The sequence below is a fragment of the Alnus glutinosa genome, chromosome 1 (genome assembly GCF_958979055.1).
Source record: "Alnus glutinosa chromosome 1, dhAlnGlut1.1, whole genome shotgun sequence".
In the NCBI taxonomy this organism is placed as follows: domain Eukaryota; kingdom Viridiplantae; phylum Streptophyta; class Magnoliopsida; order Fagales; family Betulaceae; genus Alnus; species Alnus glutinosa.
The window spans coordinates 51,050,535-51,071,095 of NC_084886.1; the positions used below are offsets into that span (position 1 = coordinate 51,050,535).

Consider the following 20,561-nt stretch of genomic DNA (forward strand, 5'->3'; position numbering starts at 1 on the left):
TAAATCTTATTAAAATCCTAAAAATATCTCCGTGTTTATTTTTTTAAAAAAAAAAAATTATAGAAATTTTTTCAAAGATTTAAGCATGGTTATTTTTGCAAATTCCATTAAATTCTGACCAATACTTAAATCCTAGCAATTTTTTTTCTTTTTTTTTTTCCTCAAAAAAAAAATGGAGTTACTTTTGAAAATTTTTACAAGATTTATGCTCCGTTTGTTTCGGCGTAAAATGATTTTGGTATTTTACGGTGTTTGGTAGGGGCGAAAATAACGGTCAACAAAAATCATTTTTGGTTTGACCGTAAAACCTTCTTTAATTTTTGGAAAACGATTTACGGATTTTAAAACCGTAAATCGTTTTCCAAAATCATATTCTTCGTCCTTACACGCACGTTTGATATCTGGCTGTCCGAATCCGACAATAATCGGTCGTTCGAAAATAGGCAGCACCGGAATCCGGCATCATCAAGTTACTAGAATAATGTCGGCGTCGGAATCCGACCACCGGAATACTGCCGGCTGTCGGAATCTGGCTGCCGGAATACCGCCGGCCGCTGGAATCCGGCGACATCCGGCAATTGCGCCGAATGGCGGCGGAATCTGGCCGGAACCCGACCATGGACAGAAACCGGCCGGAATCCGGCCTGATCTGACCGGATCCGGCCACTGATCCGGCCGGATCTGGCCAAAATGGCCGGGATCCGGACATGACCCGACCGGATCTGGCCAAAATGGCCGGAATCCAGCCGGATATGACCGGATCCGACTACTGATTCGGCCGGATCTGACCAAAATGGCCGGAATCCGGCTTGATCTGATCGGATCCGGCCACTGATCCTGCCGAGATCCGGCCAAAATGGCCGGATCTGACCGGGCCCAGAGGTGTCCCGCCGGAATCCGGCAATTTTGGCCGGATCCGGCCCAACATATTCGTTGGATTCTGGCGACGGCGACCGGTCGTTGCCGGATTCCGGCGACAGTTGCATTTTCACTTTTCGTAATTTTTTCGTGTGAACCAAACGCCGAAAAATATTTTCGAGAAAATAATTTCTTTTGAAATTGATTTCGTCGAAAATATTTTACGACGGAAACCATTTTACGTCGAAACAAACGGAGCATTAACAGAAAATCCTAACGAAGAGTTACAATTGAAAAAAATTGAAAGATGGATGCCTTAAATTGACACTTTAAATTAAAGTTTAGATACATTTTTTCAAAAGTGGTGAAAGATCATGGGCTATAAGTAAACTTCTCCCGAAACGAAATCTCCGGCCTATGAAGAGTCTGTTAATTGATGATTTGTAGAATATTGCATGAGCTAATTGATGAAACGGGTCTGTTAATTGAGGGTGTACTCCACAATTTTAATTTCCAAATCAGATTTTCATTAATGAAGTTTCTACTTTAATTTCAACCAAAATTTGGAGAATCTTCAAACCAAAAAGGATATAAATTTTGTACTACCTACATATAAGAGTGACATGTGTCATTTAAACATGTGAGAAGCACATATTTTTCTATTAATTTTATTAAATAGCATGTGAGAAGCACATTCTATTAAAAAAAAAACTGTGTTTCTCATATGTCAATTTTATGTGTGGGTTGTATGAATTTCCTACAAACTGGTTTGTAAGAAATTTTTGTCCAACCAAAAATATCAGCCTATGTTTTTCTTTTCTTTTTTTCTTTTTCGGTGCACCAAGAACCAAATAAGAAATCCAAATACAAAATAAATCGGATATTCTAAAACTAAATATGTTTCAATTTTGAGGTATGATACGTTTACAACTTCTATACAACTCCAACAATTTTTTATAAAATCAACCATTAGATATGTAAGACCTACAAGTACGAAAAAGATCCAATTGTTAGTTTGAAAAATAAAAAAAATAAAAAATTATTAGAATTGTACAAAGGTTGTAAACGTATCATATCTCTTCAATTTTACCCGATGATTAGTGATAGAAATTCAAGGGGCAGTGATAAGAAGCATTTCAAATTTTTTTTTTCTTTTTCATTGTTCCAAATAAAAAAAATTAACTTCCCTATAGGACTTTGAATATTCAGGCTCTTTTTTTCCCCCTTTTTTTTATGGACTTGAATTATCCCTTCTTCTTTTTCTTCTTCCTTTTTTTTTTTTTTTTTTTTTTATTTTCTCATTTTAGGTCTACTAATTGTAGGAAGGAACCAAGTTGCCATCCGTGTAACTCTAGGGAGCGCCGTGGTACACGTTCAATGTGGCAATTCATATTTATATGTCATGTTTGGATCGTGTCAAGATATGAACATAAGACAATACATATCAACCCTAATTCGACCAATTTAATTAAACAAGTCAAACTCTTCAATCCTTAACACGCTAATTTCATGTTAGGTTCATGTCAAATTCATAGGTTATGTCGCGTGTTAGGTTCAAGTCATGTGAAAGCATAGGTATCAAACTATATAAGTCAACTTTAACCTTACTAATTTAATTAAACAAATTAAACCCATCAATCCTAATCCATTAATTTCATATTGAATTTACAGGTCGTGTAAAAAATTGCAGTCCTAATAGGCGTATTGTAATTCAAGCACAACCATCCATGCACCAAGGTTCCAAGTCATAAGCACGCCTAAATGCTTACCACGAAGCCCGTGATAGACCAGTCAAGCAGGTTACCGGTGTTTCCTTGATTTCTTGCATGCATATTAAGTTAACTAATAAAATTTTAACTAAATTTTAATCCAATTCCAGCAACTCATAATCTACCTACAATTTGTAGGCCATATACATGGAAATTAAATATTTCCACATATATATACACACACAGGAAGCAGAGCCGGTCCAACAATCTTAAAAGATTTTCACGCTCCTAGTGATTTTAACAATTTCGGCCTATGTTGTTTTGGTTGTGCATTGCAATAAGCTTCTCACCATCAACTATCAAAGAAAAATCAAGTGAAAACTATGTTTATCCCCTCAAACTTATAATTAAATTTCAATTTTTTTCAAATTTTAAAAAGTTACAATCGACCCCAAACTACTTTAACATTTTCACTTACCCTCATTCCGTTAAAAACTTCTGTTAAATCCATTAGAAAATGAGTAAAATGACCAATATATCCCAATTATTGTTGTGAAAAAAAAAAAAAAAAAACAAATATACCTTCAGATTTTTTTATTTTTAAAAAAACATTGTTATGTGATGCAAAGATATTATTTCCATTTTTAAAAACTTTTGTCAAATTTAACAAAAAAATCTTAACAGTCGATTGCAACTTTTTAAAATTTGAAAAATATTATAATTTGGGTGTAAGCTTGAGTATGTAAATGCAGTTTCCTCAAAATTAACTATTTGTATTTTTTGTATTTTTTTTTTTAAAAAAAAAAAACCAAAAAAAAAAAATAAAAAAAAAAACATAAAACAAAAAACAAAAAACAAAAAGAAGGGAAGGTTTATTGGCAAAAGAATGGAGCTTGCCCAAGGTAGCATTCACCCCTTTCATGTGTAATAAAGAAACAAAATCATGTGTATAATAAAGAAACAAAAATAGAAAAACTACACATACTCTCTATTGTCAATATACCATCCAAATTATCCAAATTATCAATTGTGTCAATGTCACTCCATAAACTACCAAATAATATTAATGTCTCCCAATGACAAAAATTCCTTTCATTAAATTATATAAAAACAAAACAAAAACTTAAAAAATATTTAAAAAAAAAAAAAAAAAAAAAAAAAAATTAAAAACCAAGGTTTTTCATTTATATGATTGGCCACCCCTTGAATTTTCATTTTTCTCATTTGCTTTTTTTTTTAATTAAATTTTTTAAGATTATTTGTCTTTTTTGTTAGCTTTAGGGACATTGACTTTTCTTTTTCTTTTTCTCTTTCTTTTTCTTTTTTAATTTAGAGAGAAAATTGACACAACGGATAATTTGGAAGGCACATTGACAATGAAATGGTAGTTTAAGAGAAAGATGTATTTTTCTCAATAAAAATCTTTTGGGACAGGGGGGAATGTGCATATAAACTTCCGTATCAACCTGAAAAAATAAAAATAAAAATAAAAATAAAAATAAAAATAAAAATAAAAATAAAAATAAAAATAAAATAAAATAAAAACTAAAACTAAAACTCAATAAAACAGAAAAAGAAATGGGAATGATGGTCGAAGACAAATGCAGGTGTGGACGTGTCCAGTTATTCCTCTTTCAACCAAAATTCTCAGAAAAAAATAGTTAAGGACAACTGCACTAAGGAGAACGCAGATACCTGATCTTCTCAAGGATGGGCATCAATGGAGGACCAGCGAGCACAAAAATCCAGCGGAGACGCAACCCGCTTTAGAGAATAAGAAAGGAAAAAGAACAAAATGATGTGGGACCTGACCCCTTGTCGGTGGACCCAAAGAGGAGATTTCCTTTTTATTTCCTTACTGAAGACAAGCAACAAAATATGAAGAGCAAAATTACCTTGAACCAAAAATGCAATTAAAAAAAAAAACAGAGTTATAGAAATTGTCTCAATGTGTACTTTCAGGAGAATGATGTATCCGACTTAAAATTACCGACTCAGACTCATTTGACCCAGGCATCAAAGCCTCACAAGCCCTGGGAGAACCACCCGGAAAAAATTTAGGACCATTTATTGCATCACCAGAAAGCTTTTCCTCTGCATAATAGGTAGAGTTATTGCCATTGGCCTTGCCAAGCCCATTGATGTTGTCGCCATCCGCAAAGAGAGCGGTGGTCGTCTGTGATTCATTATCAACTGTCAAAATACAATCCCCATCTTCAACCTTCGAATTCACCTGTTCCTCCGAAGCCATCTCATCCTCCCCACTGGAAACTGGCACCGGCTCTCCTGGGTTCTCACCACCATAAGCTACCAGCACTTCCTGAGTGGGGGTACAAACGTGATTCTGTGCCTCCTGAGTGGGGGTAGAAACTGGCTCCTCCATATTTTCCTGCATGAGAGCAGTTGCTTCCACGTTCTTCTGATCAACAGTTGACATGGGCGCCGCACTTGGCATTTCTGCATCAATAGTTGGGATTGGCTCCTCTGCCTTCTCCATATCGCAGATGGGGGCTTGCTCTTCCACTGTCACCTTATTTGATGCTGAAATAATGTCTAATGTTCGTCCAGCAACTGACAGCAATCCTACTATATCCACCCTCTGCTTCTTGTAGAGGTCCATGGCTCTCTGCAAGCCAGAAAGCAACTTATCAACCAACGAGAATCTAGAATCAATGCTTAATACATTTAAAGTTTCAGGCGATATTACCAATTTCCATAAACTAATCAACATTGTCCATACAGCCCGACTATAGTACACCAGAGTTGGTATAATGGTGTTGACAGCAGAAATAAGTTTTATCAAATACAGAAGCAAGAATTGACTGTAAATTTGTATTCCAGAATGCAGTTAAGCAGCTCAAAAAATGGCACTCCAACCCAACCGCTATACACACACCTAGTCAATTTACTTCCCCTCATCTAACCACTTACAAATAGGAATAAAAAGTAAATTAAGAATACAGATTTTTTTTAAAAAAATCCAGCACTTTCTATTGAAGTTTTGTGTAGCTCTGATACCATGTCAAAATACTGTGGAGAAACATAAAAGTACAAAAAAAAAAAGCGGAAGCAAGAGAGAAAAAAGAGAGACAAAGAATTACAGGTAAATTGGTGTTAGACACTTACGTCCACCATTCTGAATGACCCTTAGGACTACATTGTGTTATCGTTGATAAGAAAAGATAAATTTAATCATTTAATTAATACTTTAACATTCTCCCTCACGTGTAAGCTCAAACTTCCTTTTAATAGGTGAGGCTGTGAGGCCAAATACGTGGAATATTTAACAAAAATGTGAGGTAAATGAAAGAGACAGGATTTGAACTCATGACCTTTGCTCTGATACAATGCTAAATCATCACTTATCCCAAAAGCTTAAGCTGATAGGAATAAGTAAATTTAATCATTTAATCAATACTCAACAATTTAATTGAATCTATATATCGAAAAATGAAAAAGGTCCTGCTTAGTTCACAAATATGATATATACATACAATGCAACTACAGGCATACAGCTTCCCATTTAAGTTTAGAGGAAACGGAGAAGAAAATCAAGGATCAAACAATAAAGTTAGTCAATATATATATATATATATATATATATATATATATATATATATATATAGATGCGCGCATACACATTATAACTTTAGAGTCCATTGGGTTTAATGGTTCCAAACATGAGGTTTGAAAAAATAACTGCAAAATGCAATTAATAAAAATACAATTTTAAAAAACTTAGTTAAGCGTTATCTAAAATTGCGATTAAGCCTTGGAAATCGCGATTTGACCTATAAAATCATGTATTAAAAGGATTTGTGGGACCAAACAGTAAACTTTCCACGTAAAAATGCGTGTATGGCCTGCAAAATTGTGGGACCAAACACACTCTTAAACAAAGATTTATCTTCTGGTTATAAAAGGACTTAATGACATCTGATTAAGAGTGTGCATCCCGGCTACCACTTCTAACCCTCAGATACGTGCTACTAAATACTAACAATTATGAGAAAGTGACTACTAAAAATGCATAAGAACAAAATATAAATAACTATATTCGTCCTATTAAAATTTACCTGAAAAACAGAATCCTTTATGACAGGAAAAAGGGAATGGCTCGAAAGGCTATTGGAATATTTCAGGCTGGCTCTTCCTCCATCCTGTCACATTACAAAAAAGTAGATGCAACAGTTATCAATAAAACTAGAAATTCACAAAGCAAGCAGCAGACTTATGTCAAGATTCTCTACCTCCAAAAGTACATCCATATTGGTGTCTTCATCCATAGTTGTGCTTTCTTCAATATCCAGTAAGCTTATACACTGATTATACAACTCAGGATGTGCAAGTTCTGCCGAAATATCCAGCTTAGAAAGATAAAAACGGCTGAAATAAGAATCATCATCACTTGATAATTTAGTATGATCAGCTGCCTCCTCACGGGCAGGTTTAGGGAAAGAGTTAGAAGTTTCTTTTGCTGGAGATGTGCCAGTGGAACTTATTTCAGCAGTTTTAGCCTGAACCTCGTGATGATTGTCTTCATTATGAGACCTCTGACCTGCCTTCATAGCCAAAGCATCATCTGCTGGGGCCTGCTCTGGATAATCATCTTTGTGGGATGGGGAAGGTAAGTCCCTTTTCATATCACCCTCTTGTCCTTTCCACAAGTCAGCATTGGATTCCCATCCCCTACCATTCATTGAATGCCTCTTCTGTTCCCATTCAGGCCCCCCATACATGTGAGGGCCTGCACCATTACTTCCATCCCATCCATGCAAGTGAGGAGGGCCTGAACCATCCATTATATTCTGCCAGCCACCTGGGCGCAAGTGACTGGAGAACCTGTCAGCTTCAGGGATGTGATAATGAATCCCTGCATGGCTCATTTCCATAGCAGGTCTAACACCAAACAGAGGTTGAGACGGAAACTGCGGAATCATTGCCTGAAAACTTCCATGAGGAGGTCCATGTTGGAAAGGAATGAAGCCATTTGGAACCGATGAATTCCAATTTGGGACGCCCCTCCAAGCATTTCCATGCCCTCTTCCCAAACCAGTATCACTACCCCTCTTATAACGGGCAGTGGAGTTAAGTCTACCATCTTCTTCCAATGACCCTGCCAAAGTAGGGCTGTCCACTCCAGCTCTGAAAGCAGGAGGAGGAATCAAAGAAGATGCATTGCTCTGACTAGTTCTATTGTAATAAGCTGAATCTGCCTGGGAGGACTCATCCAATAGAGGCTTTTCTTGTGGAAAGTCCCGATACAGCCTATCCTCAGTAGAGAAATCTCTAGCATCAATAGAAACACTGTTCCTCCGTCCTGTTTCTTCAATATCAAGACTTCGCCTAACACCAGTTCTATTCATATACCTACGGTCAATACTTGTTGATGAAGGAGATCTTTCCACCAAGCCCCTCGGTGAAGCCTTCGAACTTGAAGACCTTTCAGTTGACAGCTCCCCTAAATGGCCATCATCTATTTTGACAGGCTTCTCCATGGATCTGTACTTCGCACCTTTCTCTGTCACTCCAGATAAAACACTTGCCTCTCTCAAAGAAATTGCTTTGGACCTCTGTTCAGACTTATCCCTGTACTTCAAATCATCCGGATTTAAATGCCTACAATGGGAAAAAATGAAGACATTGTTATTACTGAAATCCAAATGTTATGCTTGACAAGAATATATGGTTCACATCACATTCCAATAAAATTTTCATTGACCTTTAAAAATATTGCACGTGTTTTCAAGTTCCCTATATTCGATTTCAGATAGGACATACAGATATATTACAACACAAAAATGAGAATTTAAACAAGTGCTATTGTTGATCGCATGCCATTTTTCAAAAGTCATCATCCAATCCCGGTCTTAGTGGTTCTACTGTATTGGTCCAGCTTCTGAAATTAATCCTGCAAGTTTGATTACATTGGGCAGTTGCATAAGATAAATTGCAATACATATGGATCGAGGGAGAATGCTTGTGTCAGTTCCTTCTGTTATTAAAAGGGAAGAAAAAAATTTATGACATTGATGCAACAATGTGATTGCATTATAAGGTCGCAACCGAACAGATTGAGTAACAACACACAGTTGGTAATTAACCATCACATGTAGTGCTAGTTCTCATCTTTATCAACATAATGATAGCTGTTTATAGAACTACCAAATTTAACCAAGGACCCACTGTCAAAATAGTTTTAACAATAGCATACTAAAGATAGTTTGCTACGACAATGAATGTTTAATCAGCAGGAAAAGGCAACATTTCCAATATAATGAAAAATAAAAAGACAAAAAGACCAACAAAAAAAAAAAGGCTGCTATAGGGCATTGCTGAGCATGCTAATCAAAGTCAGCTTTAACAGATTACAACAATATGTTTCACATATGTTAAACCACAGTAGCCTAAAATTGATAACCAAGGTGACAAACACACCTAGAAAATCAGCATACAAATCCAAAGATAATTTACATAATCAAATACTCTAATTCTAACAAGATTACCAACTGAATGGAGTGGAAGAAATAACTACCTATACTCGTCTATGCCAACATGTGAACTGGAGCTGGGGGAAGTTCTCCGTCTGTTGCCACTAGTAGGAGTGTCTAGATGAGCTTGGCGTGATTGAGATCTCCCCTTATCAGCATCTGATTCAACTTTACCGCCGCTCAAAGATTTCTTTTCCATATCAGGATAGTGAGCTTTGACAACTCTAGTTTTATTATCAATAGAATCATCACGGTCATCTGGAGATCTCTTCTTTCCCCTGCCATCTTTGTATCTAGCACTACGGTCATCAAGTTGTGACCCATCATGGTCACGGTCTAGATCTCGGTCTCGGTCTCGGTCTCGGTCTCGGCCATGGTCATGATCACGTTCATATTCACGGTCACGGTCATATTCACGGTCATTATCACGCCCACGTTCACGTTCACGAAAGCGATCCCTGCCACGTTCATGATCACGATCTCGGTCACGGTCCCAATCCCAATCCCGTTCACGGTCACGATCGTTTTCACGGTCATGATCACGGCTGCGATCATGCCCACGGTCCCCATCACGTTCACGGTCACGGTCATGGTAGCGATCACGATCTCGGCTAACCTCTAGATCACGATCCCGGTCCCGGTCCCGCTCACGCTCTCGATTGCGATCACTGTCTTGAGCCTTGGTTCTCCTTTGTCGTATTTCTGTAGAATCTTTTTCATCCCTTGCACGCTTATCATCAGATCTGATGCTTGTATGATCTTTTGCAAGGCGCTCATCGCTTTGCTTGTCATCCCGGTGCTTGTTATCTCTGTCTATCTCTTCACGGTACTTGTCTTTTGATCTCTCATCCTTGCGCTTTTCATCTTTTTGTCTTCCATCCTTGCAAATATCATCTCTAGACGATAATCGTTTATCATTAACATCTCCAATATCATCTTGATGCTTTTCCAAATCACCAGAACCATCTCTTCTTTTTCTCGTTCGTCTCTCAAGCTGGTTTTCTGGTTCAGGACTTCGCAACTCATCCTGGGTATTCAGATCTGCAGGAAGACAGATGAAAATATTAACTGGAGTTTGAATAAGAAAAGCTAAGTTCGTCTATATGGTTTTCATACATCAGTACATACAACAAATTCATTATATCTTGTTTAAGAAAAATGTTCAGTTGATGCATGAGTTGAATGAAACAAAAATATTACTCAGAACGAAACTTTATTGATCAAGCATGTTACAATAAACAATGCATACATAATACACACAATTTTCTTATAAAACCTTCTCTTCCCGAACAAAAATCTATTTGTGTCACCTCAATTCTTCAGTTCTTCAATAGCACCAGTAGCTTGTGATAAGTCATTAAATTCAGCCAACTAAAAGTGAGGAACTAAGTCTAGGCAATAACTCCATTTACAGTGACTTCATATTCCAGTTTTATATCCAAAACCGTACTCCAGGTTGTTCAGAACTAATATGTATTAAGAATAGGAGTCATCAGTTTTCATGCTCTTATGCACTTCAAGAATGCCTTGACCAACTGTATATAGCTTCTAATGTATTTGTCCATAAGGTATAATTGAAGTGCAAAAATGACCACTTGCTTCAATGCCTCCCTCGAGCTTAACAACTATCCAAGCTCCATCAGACTACTAAACACTTCACATCATTATAGTAAATGTTCATCATCAAAAATATTATATAATGTTCTTCAACCATTACATCTTCAGAAAAAGGGAAAAGGAAGTATTATGCTATGATGACCAGCCACAGATTATGATCGAGCATCAAATAGGTTTATATGAATTGTTCTTTCATCCCAGACATTATAGATTAGGGTGGAAGAGTAAATGTTACCAAAGCTAATGTATAGGTGATCGTTTTTGCGTTCTTGAAGCATGCTGTTGGCAATAAATCAATGCTATAAAAACTATACAATTCAAAATCTGTCATATAGAAAGAGGCAGGGTAATGTCAGCCTTTCTCTTGGTACACCCAAATTAGATAGGGGCATCAAACACAGGCAAAGATGTGGTCAGTAAGCAGCATCTACAATTCTACATTTACCAAGAACAAAAAAGGAAAAACCTAAATAACAAGATAATAAACGCCAAAAAAAAAGGAAAAAAAAAAAGAAGGAAAGAAAGAAAAAAGAAGAAGAAGAAGAAAAAGAAGGAAGACATGTAACTAATACAACTTTCTGTAGGAATCCTATCATGAAAGATAATGGCAAAATAAGGTGAGTAGTGCATTAGAAATTAGCAATATATGAATAGAATGCCGAACCTTGATATTATATCATGCTAGCACTCACACCCCAAATGAAACCAAACAGGTTACTTTAAATTATCTGGAAAAAAAAAAAGACCTAACTCTACAAATCACAAGTTAACACAAGGCTAAAAATATTTAATAAAGGTACACCACAGTAGCATAATAGCATTACAACACCCAATCATCTACCACCACGTAGCATCCACGGTCTTCCCGTGAGAACACAAATTTTCTTATTAAAAATGTTTACCATTTATCCATTTCGAAAATTCCCAAGGATTCCTATGACACTGTAATTGAAAGGTAGCAATTACTTCAAGTTTCACTGGAAACTTTTTTTTGATAAGTAACTATTAGTCAAGTTTAGTAGAAGTTTCACTGGAAACTCAATATACTACCGCTTAGTATCCTGAATGTGTATAGTTAAATCCACAAAAGACGGTATAAAAATTAAAAAGTCCAATTCATCCAAGGAAAATAAAGTAATCTCGTGGAGAGAAAGAGAGAGAGAGAGAGAGATGAATTGCAAATTCATTCAACATAAACCTAACGCAGCATCTCAAAGATACTTAAAACCATCCATATGGTCCCAAATGAGTGCTGATGGGCTCAAAAATCCACAGGAAAGATATCTGTTGTCACCAAAAGATAGTGAAGCTGCCACGTCAAGTAATACTAAATATTTGCCAAATTAGAAAAGGTTTGGAAATATTTGGTTTATTTGATGTAGCAGCTTCACTTAAAGTAGTCTCATCGCCGTGTCAAGCAAACCAAATAATAATTTCCAACTCACAGAATATTCACCCAAAGTAATACATGTCTTATAACATGGCACTTTTGCCAATTTACCCCTAAAACAGTATTCAATAATTAATGGTGAAGCATATAAGTAATACTAAATATTTGCCAAATTAGAAAAGGTTTGGAAATATTTGGTTTATTTGATGTAGCAGCTTCACTTAAAGTAGTCTCATCGCCGTGTCAAGCAAACCAAATAATAATTTCCAACTCAGAGAATATTCACCCAAAGTAATACATGTCTTATAACATGGCACTTTTGCCAATTTACCCCTAAAACAGTATTCAATAATTAATGGTGAAGCATATGTTGTGGAGCTGCCCTGCCAGGTAAACTACAAAATCTTCATCCTGACAAAAAAGGGTCACGTGGCCGCACTTCACCCAAAATAGATTAGTCACCAATTCTAACCGTGTAATTGTTATTACTTGGAGTGCAGTAGATTTCACAGCAAAAATGGACTTCATAAGATATGAAAGAAATAGCTTTATCAGCACTCCACTTTAAGCATATATATGAATTTTAGCACAACTCAAAATGAAGACTTTAAATTTTAAGTGTATTTCTTACAGAAGATTCTCTAAAAAATTGCATTCCTTGTTAACTTGAAAAGCGTTTTGATGAGTAAGCCAAAAGTCTTGCATTATGCAGCTGCTTCTTCTTCTGTTACTGCTGTAAAATCCAAGGTACCAAAGGGAACAGAGGAAGGCCCAAAAAGATTCGGGTGGAGACAGGGAGAAAAGATATCATTGCCAAAGACTTAACAAAGAATTTGACCTAAATAGAACAAAGTGGCATCAATGATTCATGTAGTCCATCCCAAAAGGTTGGGATTAAAGCTTACTTGAGTAAAATAAATATGGTACCAGAATAAAATATTTTCTTTTAGGAGATATGCAGATTAATTTGAAGGCAAGAAGTTTACACCATTCCTTTTTTTAATTCAAGCATAAAAACGTGGCATATCTTGAGAGGTTGGGGAACAAAAGGAGGGAGAAAAAAAGAAACTAAACTCTATAACTCTGTTTGATTCACACTTTACAATAGATAATTGAGCGAATATAAAAGAAAAGAACAGAAGATAGTATTATTTCATATTTTAGCTTAAAATAGAGAAAATCAAGAGCAAAGAGAAGAAAATTTATTTTTAGTCTTTTCTTCCTTCATCTAACTTTATTTCCAAATCCCATATATTTCGGGAGAAGAAAGTCAGACAGGCTCAAGGAATAAAAAAAGAACCGGCATTTTTCTCACTTTATTTTCCTTTACCCCTTGACAAATCAACACTTGAAAAGAACAGAATTCAATTAATATATATATATATATATATATATATATATATATATAGCGTTGAGTTGAACATGGTATTCATTCACACAATTACATGAATTTGACCTGCATAACAGCTCAACAGCAACTATAATAGATTAGTGACAGGTTCCTCAGGTACCTTCTGGAGCATATAGATACGATGCAATCTAAGACATTTGCTCTTAATTGGAAATGTGATCCATCTGTAGAAATCTAATATATTGTTTCAGATTGAAAGGTCAGATAGAAGAAAAAACACTTAACATTTTCTTGTTATAACTATGAAAACAATCGTTCAATTTCAAGCGAAAGCAAAAGAACCATCGCACCTCAATCTACTAATCAACCATTTGCAACAGACTAGTGGAGCTTTCAACAAAAATTGTAGTATCATTTCTTTTCATAATAGTTTCAATTCTTTCATCTTTTCCAAAAAATCATCAACCATCCTGTCCTCTACATTACTTTTTTTCGTAAGTAAAATATAGATTCATCAAAAATCAAGACAGATACACCGAAACAATAAAGGCCATAGAGTCCCTGTAAATGTTAGTAAAGACGGTAACTCATGATTGCCGACTAAACATAGTTTTGTTCTAGCGTCAGTTTCAGTTCTGTCATCATTGATATGCATAACCTTTAAGTGTTTCCCAATCATATTGGACTTTCGATGCACATTTAGCCTTCAATTCTCTTCAATTTCTATCAAAATCTATCAGGTGAAGAAAAAAATGATAACTATAATAGCATTTAACAATAGGAAGGTCAATAAGAAAAGATATAAGAACTGTCTAGATCACTAATTTTAACATTGTGAAATGCAAAAAACCTTGGTTATTATCAATATCTAGGAATTGTTCCATTCCATTGAAAAATAATAACAATCACTACATTTAACAAAAGGAGCAGAATATAAGAAGATGTAAGGACTGTCTAAGTCACTAAATCTCGCATTGTGAAACGCAAACAACCTCGGCTATTATCATATCAGATCCCATGCTGTAATAACATTTTCATGAGATCTAAGTGCAAAACAATGGTCTCCTTAACATTTTAGAGATGCCGTCTATAGAAGAGTCAAAATAACTAAATACTTTACTTTGAAGGCATGCTAACAATATTAATGACGTTTCATTGTGCAGAACATGAAGAAATAATCTTATAATTAACTTAGATACCTCGCAAAAGTAAAGGTCACAAGATCAGAACAGCAAGATTATAAGTAATATCATCATAATGATATCAAATATAGAAAATGAATACAGAGAAGGCCATCGAATTTCAAGCAAACAAAACAAAGCTAACACAATTGAGCTCCTCAGCTACTGACATGGCACAAAGTTCATCCAAAACTCATTTGGATCAAAATCCACTATTCTTTTTGTGGTTCTGATGCTGGAGATCAGCACTCAAACAACCTCAATTTTTAGTTCTAATACTATCTACCACATATGCTAGCCATGGCTTAATGTTATAACACGCTAATAAATACCATCATTCATACTGGCGGGAGGGTAAGACAACAATGTAATCACTACATACACATAAATTCACATTAACCAACAAACCAACTAGTTACCTTACCATTATTTTCGACTGCCTTCTTTGTCTCGCGCTGTTCGTCATTATCAATGACCAACCTGTCACTTTTCCCTTCTTTACTCTTCTTCTCCCTCTCAACACCGCCTTCCTTACCCTCCTTTCGACCCGAATCCCGGTGCTTCCCGCTACTCTTCTTTCCCTCTTCACCCTCACCATACATTCCTACACCCTCCTCTCTCCTTCTGTTGCTACTACCACTCTTCAAGTCACCCAAAGCCTTCGACTCCTTCGACTTCTTCGACGCCTCAGTCCGATCGTCCTCTCCGCCATTCCACCTATCACTCACTCCGTCACCAGCTCGCTCCCTTCGCCGCTTCGAGGAGCCGTGCTCTTCAGAATAGTCCCCATTTCCAGAACCGTACAGGTCCTTGGCATCCTTTCCGGAATCAACCTTCCGCTTCTCGCTTTCCTTCGAAACCCTAGCTCCACCGCCACTCTCTTCCTTGCCCTTCCGATCCTTTAAGTTCGACTCCTTCTCCGAGTCCGAGTACTCCCTCGCTTCCCTCGAACTGTGTTTGCTCGATTTGTGACGCGAACTCCTCGGCATCACTGAGATGCTCTCAAAACCCTAATTGCAATCTCAAGAACCAAAACTGAAACCCTAGTTTCAAATCCGCGAACAAAATTTGGCTCTCAGATCGAAAATCCAAATCCTAGCTTCGATTCCACAAACGATATTCAGAAATGGAACCCGAGATTAGAGCCCTAACGGCGAACCTTCGCAACAAACTCGACCACTCACATCAGAAACCGAAACCCTAATTGCGAAACTTTTGCGGGTTGAACCCGTCGCACTGAGCGAAACCCTAACAGTGGGCGGCGGTCGGAGTAACTGACGGAGTGTCACCGGAGAAAACGGATCGCCGGGGGGGTATGAGATTGGGATCGAAATGAATGTATATTACGAGAGAGCCATCGAGAGAGGACTAGGGGATATATGTGGAAGCGCATGTGATGTTTGAAGAGGGGAAAGGAGGTTTCATTCTTTTTGGTTATGTTTATGAGATCCCAGACGGCTTTGGTGATAATTTGCGCCTCTATGACTGTATTACCCTTGGTATTTTCATTTTATGACGGAGGTGGTCCTTGCGGTGCTTGGGTCGAGTATTGATAGTCTTGTGATGGAGCGCGTCATATGTCCACTGAGAAGGTGACACGTAAGTAAGAGTTGTGAAGGAACAAAAGCATGTGACAGGTCATAGGTGGACCTAAATGATCAGGATCCTTTATCAATACGACCTGATTGGTGGGATCCACTTGACCTGAATCCATCCTAGTCCATTTGATTTCCATTTTTCAAGAACCATCAAGGTGTGATTCATCATGGTTGGTTCCGAGGGGACACCTTCAAGTACAAAGACGATGCGATGTAGCTCAAGCGCAGGTTACCCTATAGCACAACAAGCCTTGCCTTCGCTTCTGGAGAGGTAGCTGGCTGTATCATGTATGAAAGGTGGAATTCTGCTCTTTTTATGGGTGATACCACTTTAAAGGCTAAACCAATTTTTAGTGGGTTATGAAATTTGGATCAAAATCGTATGAATGGTTAAAAAAATGTTTAGGCATTACAAATTTCATTAATAAAAAAAAAAAATTCACGTAAAAGTTCACATTTTAGTGACTAAAATGTATTACACAAATTGTCGTATCAATGTGTAAACATGATAAATGTTATGTTGACTGTCACGTGACAGTCCATATTCTAGTGATTATGGATTGTTATATCAGTAATAAACTTATAATAAAAGTTGTATTACTTCTAACAACACTCAAATTATGGGTGTACATGCTGGTGAATATTATCTGCACATATCCGTTATCTGCACATGCGAATTGCAAAAACCATTATTTGCAAGTGTAAATGCAGATAGCGGTCTTAAGTATGCGAAATCGCAGATGCAGGTAATAACCGCATAAGCATATTCTTTATATCTAATATATAGTTTTACATATATTCCATTTACGAATGTGAAATATTTAGCACTTTTATGTTTTTAATGTTATGAATTTATAATATTATTTTTTTATGTTGAATTTGTAATTTATGTTTCTTCTATGTTTGCTAGCTTGATTATTATATATGCTCATTGAATCGGAAATAAAAAATAAATAAAAAATAAAAAACATAATGGTATTTATTGTGAGCACTTATTACCACGAGTATTTTAATATTGTATCATCATCACTTTTTTATTTTTTTGGTTGGTTCTACATTTTTTTTGTATTGCATTATATTTTCAAAACAAGTCAAAAAGACTAAAAATTGATCAAAATTATTTTTAAAAGCATTAAAAATATGTCCATTACTTATTTGTAATAGTAAACCACCTGGAAATTATTTGTCTCAATTTTCTCTCTTTCTTTGGCTTTTATTTTTAATTTTCCATTTTATTATGAAATTCTTCATAAAGCTCTACTTTTGCAATTGGTCGAAAGTCTAATTTCCCCGTGAAATGAATTTCGAATATTGTTCATATATGGCATAAATTAATATTATTTAAACATAGTAGGATCATAGGCAAGGGGGCAACGGAATGTTCCCAACAAATTTGTTTGAAATACTTATATAGATTCTTTAAAAAAAAAAAATTCTCCCAAAATAATATTATTTTTAATTTTGTCTTCCTAAACTTAAAATTATAGTTTTGATCTAAATATAGGGTAACTAATTACATACATTATTTAGGGTGCGTTTAGGATTGCGATTTCGTAGACAATAAATATGATTTAAAACCAAATTGCATAACATAAATCGTTTGAGAACTGCGTTTTTAAAAATACGATTTGAAAATGTAAAAAATCTGTTTTTCAAATTGCAGGTAAGATTGTGCTTTTTTGAAAATGCATAATTTGAAAGGCTAATTTGCGATTTTAAATGTTAAACTGCGATTTTGCCAAATGTTTAACTGCGTTTTTTAAAAATCATTTTTTCCAAATGGTACATTTTAAAATTGTTATTTTAAATCGTACTTTTGAAACAGCAAACTCAAACAGACCCTTAGCATTCAAAAAAAAAAAAAGAGTAAACAAATGGTACAATGAGTAGGGTTGTATTCAAGTCGAACCGAGCCGAGCTTAAAATTGTCGGACTCAGTAGGAATAGTTAAATTGAAAGATCGAGCTCGACTCGAGCCTAGCTTTAAAATTATGTTCAAATTCAATTTGTGAAAAGCTTAACCGAGTTTAACCTTAGCTTAAACTCGGCTAAGTTAAAAAGCTTTAAAAGCTTAGAGCTGGCAAAGTTGAATAAAGTTGTATTCCGAATATGACAACATTTATTTATTTTATCTGTACTTCATCTACTTCGTAACGAAGGAAAGTTGACTTCCATTTTATTAGTTTTCTCTCTTAGGAAACTATTTGTTTTTTTATAGTGTGGGACAAGCAAATAGCACATTTCCTTTTCGTAAAGTTTTTATTGTGTTATACACTCTCTTTCTTACGATGTGGGACTATGGGATTTCCTATAATATATAAGTTGCAACACAAACAAGAAAAACTATTGAGTCGAAGTTGTGTATATATATATATATATGCTGCCCTTTATGGATTAAAAAAAAGAAGAAGGATGTGTAGGATTTCGGAACTTATTGACAAAGTTTTATATATGTATATATACACATATGAGCGAGCTAACGACTCGAGTCGAATCAAACTTATATAAGTCGAGTTCATAAATTTTATTCGAGTCGAGCTAAATTTATATAAGTATATCTCATTTAATATTAGAGCAAATTATTGTATTCACAAATAACTTATTTATTATTCAAATCGACATCGAATCGAATTCAATTAAATCGAATCAGCTTGAGTTTACGAGTAATTAGACTCATATAACACCCCGAGGTACAACTGTACAAGTGCCGTTATGCATTCTTCTGTGACCAATTGTGGTGGATCTTGAAGTCAAGTGGGCTTTAGCCTTGAGGCCCTGTACCACGGACCAACGGCACAATAGTGCCAGGTGTGGACACTCCTGGCTCCAGCGTTGTACTTGGTTCGACTCTAACCACTGGACCATTGGAGTACTCCTAAAGCTCTTTTGACTTTTGACTTTTAAGTTCTCTACCATTGTCCATGGACCATGGTATTCTCACCACGATGGGTCTTGAAGTCAATTGGATTAGGCCCGTTTGATATCAATTTGTAAATGGCCCAAAGTTCTTATTAGACATGTGGACATCCAGAAAAGCTTTGGGCCCTTCCCACACGCGTTTGGCAATTTTGTTTTTCTTTTTCTTTTTGTGATCTCTTTGATAATTTTGGAAGACTGTGGGCCGGGGTAGTGGTAGAATAAGAATTTTTTTTTTGAAGGTCCAGACTTACATAAATAAATAAATATAAAGATACATATAATCATTTTACATACACATTTATGTAAAATAAATGACATAAGATAAGAGTATTAGTAAAAAGTTGAAATCATTTGGGGGTTAAAACGTTGATATTGATGAGGCTATACTATAGAAAACAGTATTTTTATAAGAGTTGTAACAATTTTTGAGGTTGCCAAAGATCTTCCAATGACTAACGTAGGTCTGTCTCTAGTTGCGGGTCTCTCATTTTTTGGGGTGGATAGTAGATAACACCTCATTATGCAGGTAGGTCACAATAGAACAATCTTAGCTCCACGTGATTGTTGCTAGAGACCTCATTCCTATGACAAAAATAAAGGTGTTTTTGCCTTCACAACCACCCATAATTTTTGGTAATTTGAACGTCTCACAAAATTTATAAATTATTATTATTATTATTTATGGAGTATGAATGAAAAGAGTTAAAAATGGAGAGCAAAAGCACAAGAACTAAGGCCTCGTTTAGTTTGCGGAATGATTATTTCGTTAGGAAAATGAATAGTTATTTTTAAAAATAAAAGGTGGCAGAATTGAATGGTTATTCCTACTTTTTAGTTTGGTAATAACTTTTATATTTTAATTGCAATCCAATCAAAATTACTAAAAAAAACCCTACATTTTTTAAAAATAAAATCAAATTATTAAAAGAAGAAGAAGAAGAAGAAGAAGAAGAAGAATAAAGAAAACCCATGAATGGTCAACCACCCATTGGGGTGGTCGGCCGCCCACCAAGAGCAGAGGGTAGCCACGGCCACCTACGAAGCAAATCCAGTCACCCCCGAGGGGCTGTGGCCCGAAGCCAATCTAGGGTGGCAGCGAAAGCGTCGAGGGTGGTTGCACCACCCCCGGAACGCCTCGGGGGTCCACCACGAGGTGTTTTAGGGGTAGTACGACCACCCCCAGCTCCATATATGGGGTGGCCGGGTAGCCAGTGAAGGGTTTGGCTTTTTTGTGTTTTTTTTTTAAATATATATATATATATATATATATATATAAAATAAATAATTTTTCCTGAAAAATATTACATTTATCTTAAGGAATAGCTATTCATTTAATTTTTTAGAGGAATATATATTCCTCTTCGTAAATGAATATGTATTATAATGGGAATAACTATTTAAAGGAATAGACTCATACCAAACAAAAGAATAATTATTCCATAGCAAT

The 20,561-nt window shown here is 35.8% G+C and overlaps 1 protein-coding gene across 1 annotated transcript; it reads right to left on the reverse strand.

Moving 5' to 3' along the window:
* Window positions 1-4,366: 4,366 nt before the first annotated feature.
* LOC133857487 (uncharacterized) lies at window positions 4,367-16,033 on the reverse strand. Its single transcript, XM_062292758.1, has 5 exons — window positions 15,022-16,033; window positions 9,103-10,099; window positions 6,818-8,186; window positions 6,644-6,727; window positions 4,367-5,193 (listed from the first exon to the last, which is right to left on the reverse strand). Exons 1-5 carry the CDS (start codon window positions 15,584-15,586, stop codon window positions 4,513-4,515), a joined length of 3,696 nt encoding a protein of 1,231 aa, XP_062148742.1. The 5' UTR covers window positions 15,587-16,033; the 3' UTR covers window positions 4,367-4,512.
* Window positions 16,034-20,561: the final 4,528 nt, after the last annotated feature.

Excerpts from the sequence above, each read along its gene's own strand:
- LOC133857487 (XM_062292758.1), bottom strand. The coding sequence starts at position 15,586 with ATGCCGAGGAGTTCGCGTCACAAATCGAGCAAACACAGTTCGAGGGAA. Across the intron at positions 10,100-15,021 it reads GAAGGCAGTCGAAAATAATG|ATCTGAATACCCAGGATGAG; the intron begins GTAAGGTAACTA and ends GTCTTCCTGCAG. Across the intron at positions 8,187-9,102 it reads GTTGGCATAGACGAGTATAG|GCATTTAAATCCGGATGATT; the intron begins GTAGTTATTTCT and ends TTCCCATTGTAG.